This window comes from Anolis sagrei, chromosome 1, assembly GCF_037176765.1.
Source record: "Anolis sagrei isolate rAnoSag1 chromosome 1, rAnoSag1.mat, whole genome shotgun sequence".
Classification (NCBI taxonomy): domain Eukaryota; kingdom Metazoa; phylum Chordata; class Lepidosauria; order Squamata; family Dactyloidae; genus Anolis; species Anolis sagrei.
In genome coordinates, this window is record NC_090021.1 from 1304170 (window position 1) to 1328215 (window position 24046).

At 48.2% G+C, this 24046-nt stretch overlaps 1 protein-coding gene across 1 annotated transcript in view; it reads right to left on the reverse strand.

The window, feature by feature from the left end:
* Positions 1 to 1359: 1359 nt before the first annotated feature.
* The window catches only part of KIF3C (kinesin family member 3C), a 61254-nt gene continuing 38567 nt past the window's right edge, over positions 1360 to 24046 (reverse strand). Inside the window, exons 5-9 of the mRNA XM_060754805.2 lie at positions 22136 to 22255; positions 18290 to 18328; positions 11882 to 12026; positions 10551 to 10726; positions 1360 to 2939 (exon numbers count right to left, since the gene is read on the reverse strand). Of these exons, the coding sequence (XP_060610788.2) occupies positions 2831 to 2939; positions 10551 to 10726; positions 11882 to 12026; positions 18290 to 18328; positions 22136 to 22255 (589 nt within the window). The 3' untranslated portion in view covers positions 1360 to 2830. The remainder of the gene's footprint in view (positions 2940 to 10550; positions 10727 to 11881; positions 12027 to 18289; positions 18329 to 22135; positions 22256 to 24046) is intronic.

Sequence of the window (24046 nt, forward strand, 5' to 3'; positions counted from 1 at the left end):
AGGAGGTGAGTTAATTTAATTAAATTGTTAAATACAAACTGGGAGTTTGTTTGGTTCATCTCTACCTGAATAAGGCAGAGCCCTGGCATCATGACAGAATACTTTTCTCCTGGAGATTAATCCCAAGGCTAGCTCCTTATATCCAGAAACACCCAGATGCAGCCTATCTCTTGCATACTATGCTTTTTCTGTCAAGGGATGGAGGAAGAGGGCACTCTGTCATGGGGAGAAGGTGGGGGGGGGGGGAGAGGAGCATGGAATAATGCCAACATCCCACCCCACCCTCATGCAAGCATTTCCAAAATGGCAGCCTAGGTTCTTTCTGTGCAAACAGGGAGTCTGTTCTATGGGATTTGGGGGCAGAAGGTAGGAGAGGAGGTGAGTTGCTTTAATTAAATTGTTTAACACAAACTGGGAGTTTGTTTGGTTCATCTCTACCTGAATAAGGCAGAGCCCAGGCATAGTGATAGAATACTTTTCTCCCAAAGATCAGACCTTAGGCTAGCTCCTTATACCCAGAAACACCCAGATGCAGCCTATCTCTTGCATACCATGCTGTTTCTGTCAAGGGATGGAGGAAGAGGGCACTCTGTCATGGGGAGAAGGGGGGGGGGGAGAGGAGCATGGAATAATGCCAACATCCCACCCCACCCTCATGCAGCATTTCCACAATGGTAGCCCAGGTTCTTTATGTGCAAACAGGGAGTCTGTTCTATGGGATTTGGGGGCAAAAGGTAGGCGAGGAGGTGAGTTGATTTAATTAAGTTGTTTAATACAAACTGGGAGTTTGTTTGGTTCATCTCTACCTGAATAAGGCAGAGCCCTGGCATCATGATAGAATACTTTTCTCCCAAAGATCAGACCCAAGGCTAGGTCTTTATACCCAGAAACCCCCAGATGCAGCCTATCTCTTGCATACCATGCTTTTCCAAAATAGTTTAACACAAACTGGGAGTTTGTTTGGTTCATCTCTACCTGAATAAGGCAGAGCCCTGGCATCATGATAGAATACTTTTCTCCTGAAGATCAGTCCCAAGGCTAGCTCTTTATACCCAGAAACACCCAGCTGCAGCCTGTCTCTTGAATGCCTCCACTCTTAACTGCTTTCACCCATGAACTCTTACTTGCAGATTACTCAACCCTTTAGAACTAAGACTGACATTAACCCTTCCATCACCAACTGCTAGGCCTACCACCACCAACCACCACCAACTGCAGAACATGACAGTGGATGACCAGACGCTCAGTGCTTGAGCCATGTTGTTTCTGTCAAGGGACGGAGGGAGAGGGCGCTCCGTCATGGGGGGTGGGGGGTGGGGAGAGGAGCACGGAGTAATGCCAACACCCCACCTTGCCCTCATGCAGCATTTCCACAATGGGATCCCAGGTTCTTTCTGTGCAAACAGGGAGTCTGTTCTATGGGTTTTGAGGGCAGAAGATAGGCGAGGAGGTGAGTTGCTTTAATAAAATTGTTTAACACAAACTGGGGGTTTGTTTGGTTCATCTCTACCTGAATAAGGCAGAGCCCTGGCATCATGATAGAATACTTTTCTCCCAAAGATCAGTCCAAGGCTAGCTCCTTATATCCAGAGACACCCAGATGCAGCCTATCTCTTGCATACCATGCTTTTCCAAAATAGTTTAACACAAACTGGGAGTTTGTTTGGTTCATCTCTACCTGAATAAGGCAGAGCCCTGGCATCATGATAGAATACTTTTCTCCCAAAGATCAGTCCCAAGGCTAGCTCCTTATATCCAGAGACACCCAGATGCAGCCTATCTCTTGTATACCATGCTGTTTCTTTTAACACAAACTGGGAGTTTGTTTGGTTCATCTCCACCTGAATAAGGCAGAGCCCTGGCATCGTGACAAAATACTTTTCTCCCAAAGATCAGTCCCAAGGCTACCTCCTTATATCCAGAGACACCCAGATGCAGCCTATCTCTTGCATGCCTCCACCCTTAATTGCTTTCACCCATGAACTCTTACTTACAGTTTACTCAACCCTTTAGAACTAAGACTTACATTAACCCTTCCATCACCAACTGCTAGGCCTACCACTACCAACCACCACCAACTGCAGAACATGACAGTGGGTGACCAGAAGCTCAGTGCTTGAGCCATGTTGTTTCTGTCAAGGGACGGAGGGAGAGGAGCATGGAATAATGCCAACACCCCACCCCGCCCTCATGCAGCATTTCCACAATGGGAGCCCATGTTCTTTCTGTGCAAACATGGAGTCTGTTCTATGGGATTTGGGGTCAGAAGGTGGGAGAGGAGATGAGTTCCTGCACACACACGCCACAAGGCCGACTACGACTCCCAGTATCTCTGAGAAAAGGAGGTGGGGTGGGGTGGGGTGGGGTGGGAGGACCCCTATGAACCACTGTGGCCACCCAGCGCATCATGCTCAGCAGCCTCTTCCCCAAAGAATGTGCTCTGAATATCCACAGGATGGAGGAGAAAGCCAGGGTTGCCTTCTAGGAACATTGTGCATTGGCCGAAGAGGGGCACCACTCAGTCTAACACCACCACCCCCATCATCATCATCATCATCATCATCATCATCATCATCATCATCATCACGAAGACACACCATAAATAAATATGTTAAATAAATAGAGTGGAGAGATCCAAGGAGGGCACCCCCCCCCCCACCCAGGAGCCATCTCCTCCTCCTACAGACAGACAGACGGATGGACAGACAGACATAGACAAGAAGGAGCTACAGACAGGGGAGAGTTAGTGCAGGGGAGACCCTCCCTGGACCACGGAGGGTGGGAGGGGGGGAGAGGGGATTGGGGGGTGGGTGGGGGGGGGGGACAGACACTACTGATGAGCCACTGCTGCTGCTGCCACCACCGTGGGAGGGGTCTGTGAGCCGGAGACCAGCGAGACGTGGCTGGTTGACGAGGGCAGGGAGCGAGGGGCCTGGACCCTGGAGAGGAAGCCAGAGAGAGAGAGAGAGAAGGTCATGGAAGAAGAAGAAGAATGGAGCAGAACTAGAGCATCCCACGGCCACGGTAGTCCACGCTCTGTTTACATCCCCGAATAGACTACTGCAACACACTCTACGTGGGGCTGCCCTTGAAGACTGTTCAGAAGCTTCAAATAGTCCATCTGGCAGCAGCCAGGTTGCTAACGGGAGCTCTGTTTACATCCCGTATAGACTACTGCATCACACTCTACGTGGGGTTGCCCTTGAAGACTGTTCGGAAGCTTCAAATAGTCCAGCAGGCAGCAGGAAGGGTGCTAACGGGAGCTCTGTTTACATCCCGTATAGACTACTGCAACACACTCTACGTGGGGTTGCCCTTGAAGACTGTTCGGAAGCTTCAAATAGTCCAGCTGGCAGCAGCCAGGTTGCTAACGGGAGCTCTGTTTACATCCCGTATAGACTACTGCAACACCCTCTATGTGGGGTTGCCTTTGAAGACTGTTTGGAAGCTTCAAATAGTCCAGCAGGCAGCAGCCAGGTTGCTAACGGGAGCTCTGTTTACATCCCGTATAGACTACTGCAACACACTCTACGTGGGGCTGCCTTTGAAGACTGTTTGGAAGCTCCGATTGGTCCAGCAGCAGGTTGCTAACGGGAACTCTGTTTACATCCTGTATAGACTACTGCAACACCCTCTACGTGGGGTTGCCCTTGAAGACTGTTCGGAAGCTTTAAATATTCCAGCTGGCAGCAGCCAGGTTGCTAACGGGAGCTCTGTTTACATCCTGTATAGACTACTGCAACACCCTCTACGTGGGGCTGCCTTTGAAGACTGGAAGCTCCGATTGGTCCAGCAGCAGGTTGCTAACGGGAACTCTGTTTACATCCTGTATAGACTACTGCAACACACTCTACGTGGGGTTGCCTTTGAAGACTGTTCAGAAGCTTCAAATGGTCCAGCAGGCAGCAGCCAGGTTGCTAATGGGAGCTCTGTTTACATCCCGTATAGACTACTGCAACACACTCTATGTGGGGTTGCCTTTGAAGACTGTTCGGAAGCTCCGATTGGTCCAGCAGACAGGTTGCTAACGGGAGCTCTGTTTACATCCCTTATAGACTACTGCAACACACTCTACGTGGGGTTGCCCTTGAAGACTGTTTGGAAGCTTTAAATATTCCAGCTGGCAGCAGCCAGGTTGCTAACGGGAGCTCTGTTTACATCCTGTATAGACTACTGCAACACCCTCTACGTGGGGCTGCCTTTGAAGACTGTTTGGAAGCTCCGATTGGTCCAGCAGGCAGGTTGCTAACGGGAACTCTGTTTACATCCTGTATAGACTACTGCAACACCCTCTACGTGGGGTTGCCCTTGAAGACTGTTCGGAAGCTTTAAATAGTCCAGCAGGCAGCAGCCAGGTTGCTAATGGGAGCTCTGTTTACATCCCGTATAGACTACTGCAACACACTCTATGTGGGGTTGCCTTTGAAGACTGTTCGGAAGCTCCGATTGGTCCAGCAGGCAGGTTGCTAACGGGAGCTCTGTTTACATCCCTTATAGACTACTGCAACACACTCTACGTGGGGTTGCCCTTGAAGACTGTTCGGAAGCTTCAAATAGTCTAGCTGGCAGCAGCCAGGTTGCTAACGGGAGCTCTGTTTACATCCCGTATAGACTACGGCGACACCCTCTATGTGGGGTTGCCTTTGAAGACTGTTAGGAAGCTTCGAATAGTCCAGCTGGCAGTAGCCAGGATGCTAACGGGAGCTCTGTTTACATCCCTTATAGACTACTGCAACACACTCTACGTGGGGTTGCCCTTGAAGACTGTTCGGAAGCTTCAAATGGTCCAGCTGGCAGCAGCCAGGTTGTTAACTGGAGCTCTGTTTACATCCTGTATAGACTACTGCAACACACTCTACGTGGGGCTGCCTTTGAAGACTGTTTGGAAGCTCCGATTGGTCCAGCAGGCAGGTTGCTAACGGGAACTCTGTTTACATCCTGTATAGACTACTGCAACACCCTCTACGTGGGGTTGCCCTTGAAGACTGTTCGGAAGCTTTAAATAGTCCAGCTGGCAGCAGCCAGGTTGCTAACAGGAGCTCTGTTTACATCCTGTATAGACTACTGCAACACCCTCTACGTGGGGCTGCCTTTGAAGACTGGAAGCTCCGATTGGTCCAGCAGCAGGTTGCTAACGGGAACTCTGTTTACATCCTGTATAGACTACTGCAACACCCTCTACGTGGGGTTGCCTTTGAAGACTGTTCGGAAGCTTCAAATGGTCCAGCAGGCAGCAGCCAGGTTGCTAACGGGAGCTCTGTTTACATCCCGTATAGACTACTGCAACACACTCTACATGGGGTTGCCTTTGAAGACTGTTTGGAAGCTTCAAATGGTCCAGCAGGCAGCAGCCAGGTTGCTAACGGGAGCTCTGTTTACATCCCGTATAGATTACTGCAACACACTCTATGTGGGGTTGCCTTTGAAGACTGTTTGGAAGCTTCAAATGGTCCAGCAGGCAGCAGCCAGGTTGCTAACGGGAGCTCTGTTTACATCCCGTATAGACTACTGCAACACACTCTACATGGGATTGCCTTTGAAGACTGTTCGGAAGCTTCGAATAGTCCAGCAGGCAGCAGCCAGGTTGCTAACGGGAGCTCTGTTTACATCCCGTATAGACTACTACGACACCTTCTACGTGGGGTTGCCTTTGAAGACTGTTCAGAAGCTTCAATTGGTCCAGCAGCCAAGTTGCCAACGAGAGCTCTGTTTACATCCCGAATAGACTACTGCAACACACTCTACGTGGGGTTGCCTTTGAAGACTGTTTGGAAGCTTCAAATGGTCCAGCAGGCAGCAGCCAGGTTGCTAACGGGAGTGGTGTTCAGAGAGCATAGAACTCCTCTGTTGCGCCAGCACCACTGGCTGCCAGTTTGCTACTGGGCACAGTTCAAAGTGCTGGTGTTAGCCTATAAAGCCCTAAACGGTTTCAGCCCAAGCAGGGAGCTTTGAGATGGTTGAACAGAAGCTTTCCAAAGCTCTAGGTGCCCTTACTGCCTATTACAGGGAAAGCCAGCTGATCCCTAACCCATCTAAAACACAGACATGTGCCTTTCACCTCAAGAACAGACAAGCATCCTGAGCTCTGAGGATTATCACCTGGGAAAGAAGGAATCCCACTGGCGCATTGCAGCGCACCCAAATACCTGGGAGTCACTCTGGACCGTTCTCTGACCTACAAGAAGCACTGCCTGAACATCAAGCAAAGAGTGGGTGCTAGAAACAATATCATACGAAAACTGACTGGCACAACCTGGGGATCACAACCAGACACAGTGAAGACATCTGCCCTTGTGCTGTGCTACTCTGCTGCTGAGTACGCATGCCCAGTGTGGAACACATCTCACCACGCTAAAACAGTGGATGTGGCTCTTAATGAGACATGCCACATCATCACGGGGTGCCTGCGCCCTACACCACTGGAGAAATCACACTGCTTAGCCGGTATTGCACCACCTGACATCCGCCGGGAAGTAGCAGCCAATAGTGAAAGGACCAAGGCAGAGACATCTCCAGCTCATCCCTTGTTTGGGTATCAGCCAGCACGTCAATGACGTCAAAGTTTTCTAACATCTACAGAGACACTCGCTGGAACACCCCAGCAAGCGAGAGTCCAAAAGTGGCAGGCTCAAACCCAGAGCCTCAATCCATGGCTGATACCCAATGAGAGACTCCCCCCTGGGCACACAGAGGACTGGGCGACTTGAAAGGCGCTGAACAGACTGCGCTCTGGCATCACGAGATGCAGAGCCAACCTCAAGAAATGGGGCCACAAAATGGAATCCTCAACATGCGAGTGTGGAGAGGAGCAGACCACTGACCACCTGCTGCAATACACCCTGAGCCCTGCCACATGATGCACAAGGGAAGACCTTCTTGCGGCAACACCAGAGGCACTCCAAGGGGCCAGAGACTGCTCAAAGGACATTTAATCCACTACCAAGCTTGCAAACTCTGTGTCTTTTGTATGTTTGTTTGTTTGTTCTGTCAAAAATATAATACAACTGTTTGGTTGCCTGACACGATAAATAAATAAATAGCCCAGTTGAGCTGTCCGAACGTATCTCCCTCTAAGAACCACCAGGACCTTAAGATCATCCAGCGAGGCCCTGCTCTCAGTCCCACCACCATCGCAGCTGCGTTTGGTGGGGACGAGAGACACGGCCTTCTCGGTGATGGCCCCTCGGCTGTGGAATGCCCTCCCTAGGGATACTAGATCAGCCCCCTCCCTCCTGAATTCAGCGTTGTATTTAATGTTTTTATATTGTTTTTATACTGTTTTTATTATATTGTGTCTATTTATGCACCGGGATTGTGGTGCGGCTGCATTAAGATCACTCTGATCAAAAAGGTCATGAGTTCGAAGCCAGCCCGGGTTGGAGTGGGTTTCCAACCAATTGTGTGTAGCCTGTTGTCGACCTTTGCAACCCGAAAGACAGCTGCATCTGTCAAGTAGGAAAATAAGGTACCACCTTAAAGTGTGGGGAGGCTAAATTAACTGATTTATGAGGCCATAAAGAAGACTCCAGCAAAAGCATTCCAGCGGGGAAGCATGCGGGGAATGCGGAAGTACATCATCAGCATCGCAGATGGACAATGGAAGCGGCCAGAAAAAGTTAAATAGCCTCTGTGTATGTCTGTATATGTTTGTATGTCAAAATTTGGCATTGAATGTTTGCCATATATGTGCACACTGTAATCCGCCCTGAGTCCCCTGCGGGGTGAGGAGAAGGGCCGAATAGAAAAGCTGCAAATAAATAAAATAATATTATTTATTTATTTATTTATTTCGGTTGCTTCTACCCCGCCCTTCTCACCCCGAAAGGGGACTCAGGGCGGCTTACAAAAGCAAGGCACAATTCCATGCCCGCATCACATAACAGCAATAAGACAAAATAACATCAATTAACAATTAACAACAATTCTTGCATTACAACCATAAAATCAATACACACCAATTTCTCCTCATTGACGGTCAGCATTCGCTATCTCATAGTTCAAATTCCAATTCCACAATTGTCAGTCCTGTCAGCCCTATTCGTCCGGTTGTCCTTGTCTAGTTATCAGATTGCCCAAAGGTCCTCCGGAAGGAGAGGAGGGATGTTGATGCCCTAATTTCCCTCAGGAGTGAGTTCCACGGGTGAGGGGCCACCACTGAGAAGGCCCTGCTCCTCGTCCCCACCAACCTCACTTGTGATAGAGGTGGGGTCGAGAGCAGCCCCCCCCCCCGATGATCTCAAATTCTGGGGTGGGACGTAGAGGGAGATACGTTCGGACAGATACACTGGACAGGAACCATACAGGGTTTTGTAGGTCAAAACCAGCACCTTGAATTGTGCTCGGAACTGAACCGGCAGCCAGTGGGGCTGACACAGCTGGGGGGTGGTGTGCGTCCCTGTACGACGCTCCGGTGAGCAATCTGGCTGCCGCTTGCTGGACCACTTGAAGTTTCCGAACAGTCTTCAAGTGTGGCAGCCGTTAGGAGAAAAATAATAATCATAATTTAAAATGAACAAAAAGTCTTACCTTAGTTCTGACGGTTAAAAGGAGATTTTGCAGAGTAAGGGAGAAAATCAGCAGATGGTATAAATCAATAAAGAGGTTAGGATGGCTTGCTCTAAAAAAACAAATATCTGAACAAGCCGAATGTTTAGCTTTAAGCTGGACATTGACCAGTAACCTGACTGCTCATAAGAAAATCAATATTATTGATCCAAGACTGAAACACTTAAGATCATATAATGAGAGAGCGTCATCTCCTGACTATTTAATGTAAATAGCAGGCAATTTCAGAAATTCTTTTATTTTAAACAAATGGTGACTCCGACATGGGTTATAGTTGTTTCATATTAACAACTAAATAATTGAGGCTGAATTTAACTAAAAAGAGATGGCCTTAATCAAGTCTTATGTTATAAATATATAAAACTACAAATCATTAAGAGATCAAGGAAATTAAGACCAATTGAACATGTCATCTGGAAATAAGGGGTAAAAAGTTAATAATTATAAAAGTTAATAATTTGTGCCCTATTTTCATATGTTTATAGCAGAAGGTAACCAATTTATTACCGAAGGTGGACAAATGTTTGGAGTCATCATGACCTTTCCAAAAGAGTGTTCTTGGCAACGATACATGAAGAACAACTGTTAATGATTGTACTGTGTAAATGTCAGGACATTTCTGCGCATGTATAAACCAGTGACTTTATGCTATAAATACTGAAGCAAATCTGACTTCCAACTTGCGACAGATATTGCTTTCTGTGCACCCTATCGAGCTTGATAGTAAAAAGCCTGAAATCAACTGCTGTCTCCGTCCTCTTCCTTCCTGATTGTGCTCTAAATGATCTCGGGTAACGTATATTCCGCAACACAAGGGCAATCCCACGTAGAGTGCGTTGCAGTAGTCTATTCGGGATGTAACAATAATAATATGCTTTTCTTATTGTGGGCACTATGCTGGGCCGGTTGTTAGCTGCCCTGAGTCCCTCTGTGGAGGTGAGATAGGACGGAATATAAACGTCCTAAACAAATAAACAAACAAACAAATCAAGCAAGTGGAGTGTCTCTACCTGTGGGGTCGGTGGGAGGAAAGACCCAATGTCCCCTTTGGCCCCCTCCCCATGGGCAGTCCTCCTTGCTGGACTTTGGCCGCTCCATGCTGGTCCCAAGGGCAGCCTCCCCATGAGCAAAACACATATCCCCATTCCGATACACCAGTGTTTCTCAACCTTCCTAATGTCACGACCCCTTAGTACAGTTCTTCATGTTGTGGTGACCCCCAACATATGCAGGATGTATTTTAATTCATTGGACCAAATTTGGCACAAATACCCAATGCACCCAAATTTGAATACTGGTGGGCTTGAGGAATTGATGTTGGGATTTGGGAGTGGTAGCTGCTGGGATTTATAGTCCACCTCCAATCAATGAGCATTCTGAACTCCACCAATAAAAATATGACTTACAAATGCTATACCTCATATTATATCATACCATGAACCCTTATTGACAACATTAAGACTGCAATACAGGAATGAAAAGCAAATTAAATTGGTTTTGTCACTTGGGAGTTCTAGTTGCTGGGATTTATAGTCCACCTCCAATCAAAGAGCATTCTGAACTCCACCAACGATGGAATTCAACCCAACTTGGCACACAGAACTCCCATGACCAAGAGAAAATATTGGAAGGGTTTGGTGGACATTGACCTTGAGTTTGGGAGTTGTAGTTCACCTACATCCAGAGAGCACTGTGGACTCAAGCAAACTTGGCACAGATACTCAATGTTCCCATATGTGAACCCTGGTGGAGTTTGGGGGGAAATAGACCTTGACATTTGGGAACATTTCGAACCTCACCAAGGACAGAATTGGGCCAAACTTCCCATGTGGAACCCTCAAGACCAACGGAAAATAAATACTGTGCCTTCTGATGGTCTTTGGTGATCCCTGTGACCTCTCCTTGCGACCCCTACAGGGGTCGTGACCCCCAGGTTGAGAAACACTGCGATACACAGAAGCCAGGTCCCCTCGGTGTTGGCTCACCAGGAGCGGGACTTCCGGATGCGGGAGGCGGCCGGCGGCTCCAGGAGGCTGTCCAGGCGGGTGAGGCGCTCCAGGTGCAGCGCCCGGGGGTCCTGCTCTGCAGGGTCGCGCGTGACCTCGAACTCAAAGATGGTCGGCGGGGAGACGTCCAGCTCCAGGAACATGATGTTCTCGGCCTGCAAGAGGGAGCCAAGCGAGACGCGGCCCAAAGGGAGGCCGTGAAGGAGGCAGCCTCGGGAAGGGGCCACTTGGGGGGTCTTTAGCTCTCCAGGTGAAGTGGAACATGACCCCCCATTAGAGAGAGCAACTTATAGTTTTGCTAAGGGCAAGGACACCAGGCTGGATAATAAGGGTTAAGCCTTGGTCAGTTTGGTGTGTATCATTTAATCAAGGCTTTATACCCTGTTTTCATATGTTTATAGCAGAAGGTAACCAATTTATTACCGAAAACACGTCACAAAAATATTTGACTTTTCCCACCTGAGGCACACCTGGGCTCCTGAGGGTCCCCCACCTCACCAACAAGGGACTCTCTTTCCCCCTCATGGATATATTTCCCTTTATGGACCTTCCTATGGATAATATGAACTATGTAGACATAATATATATTTCAAGGGACAATAGACTAGCCCTGTTTTGAGACTTTTCCTTTGTCTCGCAGGCCACATGGCATTTCCTTTTCCCCTCCAAAACTCACTCATAGACTCTATTGTGTTCCCTCATCCTGCCTCCCTCTCCTGATTTGCTGTTGCCACCAGGTGGCAGAGATCTCCCCATTGGATCCTACAGACCACTGGAGCTTCCTGATTGGTCCAGAGGCGCCGGGGGCGGGAGGGCCGCCTCCCAGCTGTTCGCTCATCGCCCAATCACGTCGGGGAACAACAGGGAAGCCGGGGCGGGGAGTTTGAACTCTGCAACTTTGAATTTGCTATAAATATGACTGTATTGGTGTACTCCCCTCATGCTTAGCCTTGGCGAATGATCCAGTTGAATCGCATTAAACCTCGATGGCTTTTCTTCAACTGGTGAGACTTTTCATTGGGAAATCAGGGAAAAATATGGGATGCTTCTCTGTCTCGCCAGGGGAAAAGAACTCTTTGATGAGTCTAATTGGTCTCTGCCTCCTGGCAAAGACCCCTAAATTTTAGCTCTATAACACAGGTGTTTTGGACTTCAACTCCCACAATTCCTAACAGCCTTCCGGCTGTTAGGAATGGTGGGAGTTGAAGTCCAAAACACCTGGAGAGGGGTCCCAAGTTGGCCCAGGCCTGGAAAAGAGGGTGACCCCCCCCCCCGCGTATGTGCCCTTGCTCGAGGCCTCCCCGACTCACCCGGTAGCGTGGGTGGGAGCCCATGGACATGGCCAGCCGGGCGTATTGGCTGATGGGCCGCTTGTAGCCCACGGCGGAGGCCGGGCGGCGCTTCATCTGCGTGGCCCCCGCGTTGCTGCTGAGGGCGCCGTTGACGCTGCTGTGGCTGAGGAAAGGGAGGCAGGGTCAGAACTTGGGTTGGCCTACGTTCACCCCACAGCCACGCCTTGCGTGGGACCCACAACCCCAACGGGGAGCCCCCTCTTCACCCCCACAGGGAACAGGCTGAGCAGAAGAGGGAGGGTCTACTTCACCCCAAAACAGGAATCCGTTCTGAGAGTCCCTTGAGCTTATGGGGACCCCTCTTCACCCCACACAAAAGGGGCTGAGGGGGAAAGGAGGGTCTGTTTTGTGGGGGGGAACCCATTTTATGAGGACCCCCCCCTCTTTAATGCACAAGAAAGGGTGTGGATAACAAAGAGGGGGGCTGCTTGAGAGGATTCCTATTTTGGGAGACCCCCCCTTCATTCCACAAAGTAGAAAAGAAGGCTCTGTTTTGGGAACCCCCCCCCTCTTATTATGGAGACCCCCTGAAACCCAAAGGGATATGGCTGGGAAGACAATGAGGCCCTGTTTTGGAAGACCCCTCCTCATCTTATGGTGACCCCCTTCAACTCAAAGGAATAGGGCAGGGAAGCCAATGAGATCTTGTTTGGGAGACCCCTCCCCTTCTAATGGGGACCCCTTTCCACCCAAAGGAATAGGGCAGGGAAGCCAATGAGGCCCTGTTTTGGGAGACCCCTCCCCTTCTTATGAGGACCCCCTTCAACCAAAGGAATATGGCTGGTAAGACAATGAGGCCCTGTTTTGGGAGACCCCTCCTCATCTTATGGGGACCCTCTTCCACTCAAAGGAATAGGGCAGGGAAGCCAATGAGGCCCTGTTTTGGGAGACCCTTCCCCTTCTTATGGGGACCCCCTTCACCCAAAGGAAAAGGGCATGGAAGCCAATGAGATCTTGTTTGGGAGACCCCTCCCCTTCTAATGGGGACCCCCTTCGACCCAAAGGAATAGGGCAGGGAAGTCAATGAGGCCCTGTTTTGGGAGACCCTTCCCCTTCTTATGGGGACCCCCTTCACCCAAAGGAATAGGGCATGGAAGCCAATGAGATCTTGTTTGGGAGACCCCTCCCCTTCTAATGGGGACCCCCTTCGACCCAAAGGAATAGGGCAGGGAAGTCAATGAGGCCCTGTTTTGGGAGACCCCTCCCCATCTTATGGGGACCCCCTTCGACCCAAAGGAATAGGGCAGGGAAGTCAATGAGGCCCTGTTTTGGGAGACCCCTCCCCATCTTATGTGGACCCCCTTCACCCAAAGGAATAGGGCAGGGAAGCCAATGAGATCTTGTTTGGGAGACCCCTCCCCTTCTAATGGGGACCCCCTTCGACCCAAAGGAATAGGGCAGGGAAGTCAATGAGGCCCTGTTTTGGGAGACCCCTCCCCATCTTATGTGGACCCCCTTCACCCAAAGGAATAGGGCAGGGAAGCCAATGAGATCTTGTTTGGGAGACCCCTCCCCTTCTAATGGGGACCCCCTTCGACCCAAAGGAATAGGGCAGGGAAGTCAATGAGGCCCTGTTTTGGGAGACCCCTCCTCATCTTATGGGGACCCTCTTCCACTCAAAGGAATAGGGCAGGGAAGCCAATGAGGCCCTGTTTTGGGAGACCCTTCCCCTTCTTATGGGGACCCCCTTCACCCAAAGGAATAGGGCAGGGAAGCCAATGAGATCTTGTTTGGGAGACCCCTCCCCTTCTAATGGGGACCCCCTTCGACCCAAAGGAATAGGGCAGGGAAGTCAATGAGGCCCTGTTTTGGGAGACCCTTCCCCTTCTTATTGGGACCCCCTTCACCCAAAGGAATAGGGCAGGGAAGCCAATGAGATCTTGTTTGGGAGACCCCTCCCCCTCTTATGGGGACCCTCTTCCACTCAAAGGAATAGGGCAGGAAAGCCAATGAGGCCCTGTTTTGGGAGACCCTTCCCCTTCTTATTGGGACCCCCTTCACCCAAAGGAATAGGGCAGGGAAGCCAATGAGATCTTGTTTGGGAGACCCCTCCCCCTCTTATGGGGACCCTCTTCCACTCAAAGGAATAGGGCAGGGAAGCCAATGAGGCCCTGTTTTGGGAGACCCCTCCTCATCTTATGGGGACCCCCTTCCAACCAAAGAAATAGGGCAGGGAAGCCAATGAGGCCCTGTTTTGGGAGACCCTTCCCCTTCTTATGGGGACCCCCTTCACCCAAAGGAATAGGGCAGGGAAGCCAATGAGATCTTGTTTGGGAGACCCCTCCCCTTCTAATGGGGACCCCCTTCGACCCAAAGGAATAGGGCAGGGAAGTCAATGAGGCCCTGTTTTGGGAGACCCCTCCCCATCTTATGTGGACCCCCTTCACCCAAAGGAATAGGGCAGGGAAGCCAATGAGATCTTGTTTGGGAGACCCCTCCCCTTCTAATGGGGACCCCCTTCGACCCAAAGGAATAGGGCAGGGAAGTCAATGAGGCCCTGTTTTGGGAGACCCCTCCTCATCTTATGGGGACCCTCTTCCACTCAAAGGAATAGGGCAGGGAAGCCAATGAGGCCCTGTTTTGGGAGACCCTTCCCCTTCTTATGGGGACCCCCTTCACCCAAAGGAATAGGGCAGGGAAGCCAATGAGATCTTGTTTGGGAGACCCCTCCCCTTCTAATGGGGACCCCCTTCGACCCAAAGGAATAGGGCAGGGAAGTCAATGAGGCCCTGTTTTGGGAGACCCCTCCTCATCTTATGGGGACCCTCTTCCACTCAAAGGAATAGGGCAGGGAAGCCAATGAGGCCCTGTTTTGGGAGACCCTTCCCCTTCTTATGGGGACCCCCTTCACCCAAAGGAATAGGGCATGGAAGCCAATGAGATCTTGTTTGGGAGACCCCTCCCCTTCTAATGGGGACCCCCTTCGACCCAAAGGAATAGGGCAGGGAAGTCAATGAGGCCCTGTTTTGGGAGACCCCTCCCCATTTTATGTGGACCCCCTTCACCCAAAGGAATAGGGCAGGGAAGCCAATGAGATCTTGTTTGGGAGACCCCTCCCCTTCTAATGGGGATCCCCTTCCACCCAAAGGAATAGGGCAGGGAAGCCAATGAGGCCCTGTTTTGGGAGACCCCTCCTCATCTTATGGGGACCCCCTTCCAACCAAAGAAATAGGGCAGGGAAGCCAATGAGGCCCTGTTTTGGGAGACCCTTCCCCTTCTTATGGGGACCCCCTTCACCCAAAGGAATAGGGCAGGGAAGCCAATGAGATCTTGTTTGGGAGACCCCTCCCCCTCTTATGGGGACCCTCTTCCACTCAAAGGAATAGGGCAGGGAAGTCAATGAGGCCCTGTTTTGGGAGACCCCTCCTCATCTTATGGGGACCCCCTTCCAACCAAAGAAATAGGGCAGGGAAGCCAATGAGGCCCTGTTTTGGGAGACCCTTCCCCTTCTTATGTGGACCCCCTTCACCCAAAGGAATAGGGCAGGGAAGCCAATGAGATCTTGTTTGGGAGACCCCTCCCCCTCTTATGGGGACCCTCTTCCACTCAAAGGAATAGGGCAGGGAAGCCAATGAGGCCCTGTTTTGGGAGACCCCTCCTCATCTTATGGGGACCCCCTTCCAACCAAAGAAATAGGGCAGGGAAGCCAATGAGGCCCTGTTTTGGGAGACCCTTCCCCTTCTTATGGGGACCCCCTTCACCCAAAGGAATAGGGCAGGGAAGCCAATGAGATCTTGTTTGGGAGACCCCTCCCCTTCTAATGGGGACCCCCTTCGACCCAAAGGAATAGGGCAGGGAAGTCAATGAGGCCCTGTTTTGGGAGACCCCTCCCCATCTTATGTGGACCCCCTTCACCCAAAGGAATAGGGCAGGGAAGCCAATGAGATCTTGTTTGGGAGACCCCTCCCCTTCTAATGGGGACCCCCTTTGACCCAAAGGAATAGGGCAGGGAAGCCAATGAGGCCCTGTTTTGGGAGACCCCTCCCCATCTTATGTGGACCCCCTTCACCCAAAGGAATAGGGCAGGGAAGCCAATGAGATCTTGTTTGGGAGACCCCTCCCCTTCTTATGAGGACCCCCTTCCACCCAAAGGAATAGGGCAGGGAAGCCAATGAGATCTTGTTTGGGAGACCCCTCCCCTTCTAATGGGGACTCCCTTCGACCCAAAGGAATAGGGCAGGGAAGCCAATGAGGCCCTGTTTTGGGAGACCCCTCCCCATCTTATGTGGACCCCCTTCACCCAAAGGAATAGGGCAGGGAGGCCAATGAGATCTTGTTTGGGAGACCCCTCCCCTTCTAATGGGGACCCCCTTCCACCCAAAGGAATATGGCTGGGAAGCCAATGAGGCCCTGTTTTGGGAGACCCCTCCTCTTCTTATGGGGACCCCCTTCCACCCAAAGGAATATGGCTGGGAAGCCAATGAGGCCCTGTTTTGGGAGACCCCTCCCCCTCTTATGGGGACCCCCCTTCCACCCAAAGGAATAGGGCTGGGAAGCCAATGAGGCTCTGTTTTGGGAGACCCCTCCCCTTCTTATGAGGACCCCCTTCAACTCAAAGAGCTGGACAGCCAATGAGGCCCTGTTTTGGAAGACCCCTCCTCATCTTATGGCGACCCCCTTCAACTCAAAGTAATAGAGCTGGACAGCCAATGAGGCTCTGTTTTGGGAGACCCCTCCCCTTCTTATGGGGACCCCCTTTGACCCAAAGGAATAGGGCAGGGAAGCCAATGAGGCCCTGTTTTGGGAGACCCCTCCCCTTCTAATGGGACCCCCTTCCACCCAAAGGAATAGAGCTGGACAGCCAATGAGGCCCTGTTTTGGGAGACCCCTCCCCTTCTTATGGGGACTCCCTTCCACTCAAGGAAATAGGGCTGGGAAGCCAATGAGTCCCTGTTTTGGGAGACCCCTCCCCATCTTATGTGGACCCCCTTCCACCCAAAGGAATAGGGCTGAGAAGACAATGAGGTCTTGTTTTGGGAGACCCCTCCTCATCTTATGGGGACCCCCTTCCACCCAAAGGAATAGGGCAGGGAAGACAATGAGGTCTTGTTTTGGGAGACCCCTCCCCATCTTATGGAGACCCTCTGAAACCCAAAGGAATAGGGCTGGACAGCTAATGAGGCTGTGTTTTGGGAGACCCCCCCCTTCTTATGGGGACCCCCTTCCACCCAAAGGTATAGGACAGGGAAGCCAATGAGGCCCTGTTTTGGGAGACCCCTCCCCATCTTATGAGGACCCCCTTCCACTCAAAGAAATAGGGCTGGGAAGCCAATGAGGCCCTGTTTTGGGAGACCCCTCCCCATCTTATGGGGACCCCCTTCGACCCAAAGGAATAGGGCAGGGAAGCCAATGAGGCCCTGTTTTGGGAGACCCCTCCCCATCTTATGGGGACCCCCTTCGACCCAAAGGAATAGGGCAGGGAAGCCAATGAGGCCCTGTTTTGGGAGACCCCTCCCCATCTTATGGGGACCCCCTTCGACCCAAAGGAATAGGGCAGGGAAGCCAATGAGGCCCTGTTTTGGGAGACCCCTCCCCATCTTATGGGGACCCCCTTCGACCCAAAGGAATAGGGCAGGGAAGCCAATGAGGCCCTGTTTTGGGAGACCCCTCCCCATCTTATGAGGACCCCCTTCCACTCAAAGAAATAGGGCTGGGAAGCCAATGAGGTCCTGTTTTGGGAGACCCCTCCCCTTCTTATGGGGACCCCCTTCACCCAAAGGAATAGGGCAGGGAAGCCAATGAGGCCCTGTTTTGGGAGACCCCTCCCCATCCTATGAGGACCCCCTTCCACTCAAAAAAATAGGGCAGGGAAGCTAATGAGGCTCTGTTTTGGGGGACCCTCTTAATGGACAGGGACCCCACAAACCCAGTGGGGTTCATCAGGCACTGCCATGGCTAGAGATTGAAGGTTTAGATCCACCCAACCTGTGGAACTCCCTGCTGCAGGAAACCCCCTTTCTCCCAGAAGACCTTTATATTTCGGGGTGTGCCCACACTGACTCATTATTATTATTATTATTATTATTATTATTATGAAGTGCCCTGACTCAAGGCAAGGGAAGGATGGGAGTTGTCGTTCTGCAAGGTCTTGGGTCTGCTCTGACAACCAGTGCAAACTACAAATCCCATGATCCCATAGCGTTGAGCCTTGGCAGTTCAAGTGGCGTCGAACTGCGTTAATTCTGCAGTGCAGATGCCCCCAGGAAGGGCTTTGCAGCAGGAAGATGATGTTGACATGCGGTGCGTTCTACTTCTGGACTAAATTTAAATGTGTTTTTAACTGCTGGGATTCGTTGCTTTTAGCGCAACGGTTGACGGAATGCTAAATGTAGTTACTTTCTCCATTTCCCCCTTGTTTTCGTGTACCTTGTTTTTAACTTGATCTGAGCCTTCGTGGGTCTTGGGCTAAAAGAAAGGGAGGACACGGAGCCGTTAGTTCGTGGGTCAAGATCACGCGTTCTTTTGGGGGAGATCCGAGGCATTTAGACCAAGTTCCAGTTCAAATCTCTCTCTCTCTCGTCTTTGCAAAAGTTGGAAAAGGAATTAAATAACAGCATTACGTTCTCAAGAGAGTAAAACAGTTAAAAACACATTTAAAATCTGAAGATTTGAACACTTTGCATAAACATCACTGCTCCATCCATTGAACGCTCTGCCTGAATGAAAAAGTCTTCATTTGGTGGGTAGTTACTTGTAACTAGTTACTTGTAACTACTTACTTGTAACTAGTTACTTTGCAGTGAACAAGGGTGAAATTAAATTACATGTCCAAAAGAATACAGACTACTTGCAACTAGTTACTTGCAATTAGTTACTTTGCAATGAACAAAGGTAAAACTAAATTACTTGTCCAAAAGAATACAAACTACTTGTAACTAGTTACTTGCAGTGAACAAGGGTGAAATTAAATTACTTGTCCAAAAGAATAGACTACTTGCAACTAGTTACTTGCAACTAGTTACTTTGCAATGAACAAGGGTGAAACTAAATTACTTGTCCAAAAGAATACAAACTACTTGTAACTAGTTACTTGCAGTGAACAAGGGTGAAATTAAATTACTTGTCCAAAAGAATAGACTACTTGCAACTAGTTACTTTGCAACGAACAAGGGTGAAACTAAATTACTTGTCCAAAAGAATACAAACTACTTGTAACTAGTTACTTGTAACTAGTTACTTTGCAGTGAACAAGGGTGAAATTAAGTTACTTCTCCAAAAGAATACAAACTACTAGTAACATAGGGGTTGTTGTAGTTTTCTTCGGGCTGTATGGCCATGTTCTAGAGGCATTCGCTCCTGACATTTCGCCTGCATCTATGGCAAGCATCCTCAGAGGTAGTGAGGTCTAGTAGTAACATACTTGTAATTATCTGTTTTGCAATTAATGAGGCTGGAATTAATACGTATATCCCCAAAGTTATATCACATCCAAAAATGTAATTACTTTCAAACGTCAATTACTTGTACGCAGTTATTTTGGGGTGAATTATGGCAGAATGAATTTACATACCCAAAAATAATACAATCTGCTAGTAACATATTTGTAATTAACTGTTTGCGGATTAATGAAGTTTGAATTAATCACGTGTTTGCAAAAGTCATAAGATATGCAAAAATGTAGTTACTTTCAAAAGTTGCTCCATGACTTGTAATTAGTTCCTTCGAGGTAAATAAGGGTTGAACGAAGTTATATTTCCTAAGTAAGTGGTTTGGTTCACCCCACAGCAGTTACAAGCAGTTTGAGTAACATATTTGTAATTAAGTGTTTGGGGATTAACTAATTTTGAATTAATCATGTGTTTGCAAAAGTCATATGATATACAAAAATATAGTTACTTTCAAAAGTTGCTCTGTGACTTGTAATTAGTTCCCTTGGGGTAAATAAGGGTTGAACGAAGTTACATTTCCAAAGTAAGTGGTTTGGTTCACCCCACAACAGTTACAAGCAGTTTGAGAATATTTGCTAGTAACATATTTGTAATTAACTGTTTGGGGATTAATGAAGTTTGAATTAATCATGTACTTGCAAAAGTCGTATGATATGCAAAAATATAGTTACTTTCAAAAGTTGCTCTGTGACTTGTAATTAGTTCCCTTGGGGTAAATAAGGGTTGAACGAAGTTACATTTCTAAAGTAACTGGTTTGGTTCACCCCTCAACAGTTACAAACAGTTTGAGAATATCTGCTAGTAATATATTTGTAATTAACTGTTTGGGGATTAATGAAGTTTGAATTAATCATGTACTTGCAAAAGTCGTATGATATGCAAAAATATAGTTACTTTCAAAAGTTGCTCTGTGACTTGTAATTAGTTCCTTCGCGGTAAAAAAGGGTTGAACCAAGTTACATTTCCAAAGTAAGTGGTTTGGTTCACCCCACAACAGTTACAAGCAGTTTGAGAATATTTGCTAGTAACATATTTGTAATTAACTGTTTGGGGATTAACGAGGTTTGAATTAATCATGTACCTGCAAAAGTCATATGATATGCAAAAATGTAGTTACTTTCAAAAGTTGCTCCGTGACTTGTAATTAGTTCCTTTGGGGTAAATAAGGGCTGGACAAACTTACATTTCCAAAGTAACTGGTTTGGTTCACCCCACGACAGTTACATGCAGTTTAGGAATATTTGTATTCTAGTAACATATTTGTAATTAAGTGTTTGGGGATTAATTTTGAATTAATCACGTGTTTGCAAAAGTCATATGATATGCAAAAATGTAGTTACTTTCAAAAGTTGCTCCGTGACTTGTAATTAGTTGCTTCGGGGTAAATTAGTTGTTCGGGGTGAACCAAACCAAAGTAACTGGTTTGGTTCACCCCACAACAGTTACAAGCAGTTTGAGTAACATATTTGTAATTGTATTGTTAAAGGCTTTCATGGCCGGAATCACTGGGTTGTTGTAGGTTTTTCCGGGCTGTATGGCCATGTTCTAGAGGCATTCTCTCCTGACATTTCGCCTGCATCTATGGCAAGCATCCTCACTACCTCTGAGGATGCTTGCCATAGATACAGGCGAAACGTCAGGAGAAAATGCCTCTAGAACATGGCCATATAGCCCGGAAAAACCTACAACAACCCATATTTGTAATTAAGTGTTAATTTTGAATTAATCATGTACTTGCAAAAGTCATAATATATGCAAAAATGTAGTTACTTTCAAAAGTTGCACCGTGACTTGTAATTAGTTCCTTCGGAGTAAATAAGGGTTGGACAAGTGTTCGGGGATTAACTCATTTTGAATTATTCATGTATTTTCAAAAGTCATATGATATGCAAAAATGTAGTTACTTTCAAAAGTTGTTCCGTGACTTGTAATTAGTTCCTTCTGGGTAAATATGGGTTGAACGAAGTTACATTTCCAAAGTAAGTGGTTTGGTTCACCCCACAACAGTTACAAGCAGTTTGAGGATATCTGCTAGTAACATATTTGTAATTATTTGTAATTAATTGGGGATTAACGAAGTTTGAATTAATCATGTGTTTGCAAAGTCATGATATGCAAGAATGTAGTTACTTTCAAAAGTTGCTCTGTGACTTGTAATTAGTTCCTTTGGGGTAAATAAGGGTTGAACGAAGTTACATTTCCAAAGTAACTGGTTTGGTTCACCCCACAACAGTTACAAGCAGTTTGAGAATATCTGCTAGTAATATATTTGTAATTAAGTGTTTGGGAATTAACTATTTTTGAATTAATCATGTATTTTCAAAAGTCATATGATATGCAAAAATGTAGTTACTTTCAAAAGTTGCTCCGTGACTTATAATTAGTTCCTTCAGGGTAAATAAGGATTGAACGAAGTTACATTTCCTAAGTAAGTGGTTTGGTTCACCCCACAACAGTTACAAGCAGTTTGAGAATATCTGCTAGTAACATATTTGTAATTAACTGAAGATTAACTAATTTTGAATTATTCATGTGTTTGCAAAAGTCATATGATATGCAAAAATGTAGTTACTTTCAAAAGTTGCTCCGTGACTTGTAATTAGTTCCCTTGGGGTAAATATGAGTGGAACGAAGTTACATTTCCAAATTAAGTGGTTTGATTCTCCCCCACAACAGTTACAAGCAGTTTAGAAGTTACTTTTCTGCCGGTGCAGAACAGACTCCTTCTCAGACGGTAGAATTCCTTTCGAAATCCCAGAGTCGTGAGGCCCATGGCTGCAACGGAGACCTTGCAAAGGAGCCTTCCTGGCAGAGACTCACTCACCCAGCCGCGCTGAGCACCAAAGGCTGGAACTTCCACTGGTCCTCCTCGCAGTCGAAGTAGAGCCGGTTCATGATCTTGTTCTTCTCCTCCGGAGGAATGAAGTTCTCAATGATCAGGTACCTGGGGAAGCAGAAGGAGAGTGGGACACCAGGTGAGTCGTTGTCCTCCTCCTCACCATCATCACCAAGCTGGAATGTGTCCAGAGGAGGGTGGATCAAAGGATCAAGGGGCTAGAGAACAAGCCCTATGAGGAGCGGCTTCAAGAGCTGGGCATGTTTAGCTTGAAGAAGAATCCTAGAATCCTAGAATCCAAGAGTGGGAAGAGACCTCCTGGGCCATCATCCAGTCCAACCCCATTCTGCCAAGAAGCAGGAATATGGCGTTCAAATCACCCGACAGATGGCCATCCAGCCTCTGTTTCAAAGCTTCCAAAGAAGGAGCCTCCACCACACCCTGGGGCAGAGAGTTCCACTGCTGAACGGCTCTCACAGTCAGGAAGTTCTTCCTAATGTTCAGGTGGAATCTCCTCTCTTGTAGTTTGAAGCCATTGTTTCGTGTTCTAGTCTCCAAGGAAGCAGAAAACAAGCTTGCTCCCTCCTCCCTGCGTTTCAGCAGTGGAACTCTCTGCCCTGGTGTGTTGTTCCTCATGTTCAGATGGAATCTCCTTTCTTGTAACCCCCCCCCCCCCTTAGAGTTTGGGATATAAGACTATCCCAATGAACACAAAATAAGAATTTAAAAAGCATCAGATTTGATTTTCCTATTTCCTATTACTGTCCCTCCTTCTCTGCCTCTCAGATCCCGCGGTCAGGAAGTTCTTCCTCATCATGTTCAGGTGGAATCTCCTCTTTTGTAGATTGAGTTTTGAGTTAATCATGTATTTGCAAAAGTCATATGATACGCAAGGATGTCGTTCCTTTCAAAAGAGAGAAGGCTGAGAGGAGACATGTGGAGGGCCGAGAATCAAGAGATGAAGCCAGGGAAGTCACAGGGAGGAGGGAGCAGGCTTCCTTTCCGCTGCCTTGGAGACTAGGATGCCATGGCTTCAAACGACAACAAAGGAAGGAGAGGCCACCTGAACATGAGGAAGAACTTCCTGACTATGAGAGTTGTTCAGCAGTGGAACTCTCTGCCCTGGTGTGTTCTTCCTCGTGTTCAGGTGGAATCTCCTTTCTTGTACCCCCCATCATTTATTTGTTATTTATTTACAGCTTTTCTATTCCGCCCTTCTTCTACCCCACAGGGATCTCAGGGTGGATTACAGTGTACACATATATGGCCAACATTCAAGGCCAATTAGACATACAAACATATACAGACATACACAGAGGCTATTTTTAACGTTTTCTGTCGCTTTCATCGTCCATCTGCTGATGAAGCGCTTCCGCATTCCCCGCATGCTTCCCCGCTGGAATGCTTTTCTGGAGTCTTCTTTATGGCCTCATAAATCAGTTAATTTAGCCTCCCCACACTTTAAGGTGGTACCCAATTTTCCTACTTGACAGATGCAACCTGTCTTTTGGGTTGCAAAGGTTGACAACAGGCTACACAATTGGTTGGAAACCCACTGCGACGCTGATGAAGCACTTCCGCATTCCCCGCATGCTTCCCCGCTGGAATGCTTTTCTGGAGTCTTCTTTATGGCCTCATAAATCAGTTAATTTAGCCTCCCCACACTTTAAGGTGGTACCCAATTTTCCTACTTGACAGATGCAACCTGTCTTTTGGGTTGCAAAGGTTGACAACAGGCTACACAATTGGTTGGAAACCCACTGCGACGCTGATGAAGCACTTCCGCATTCCCCGCATGCTTCCCCGCTGGAATGCTTTTCTGGAGTCTTCTTTATGGCCTCATAAATCAGTTAATTTAGCCTCCCCACACTTTAAGGTGGTACCCAATTTTCCTACTTG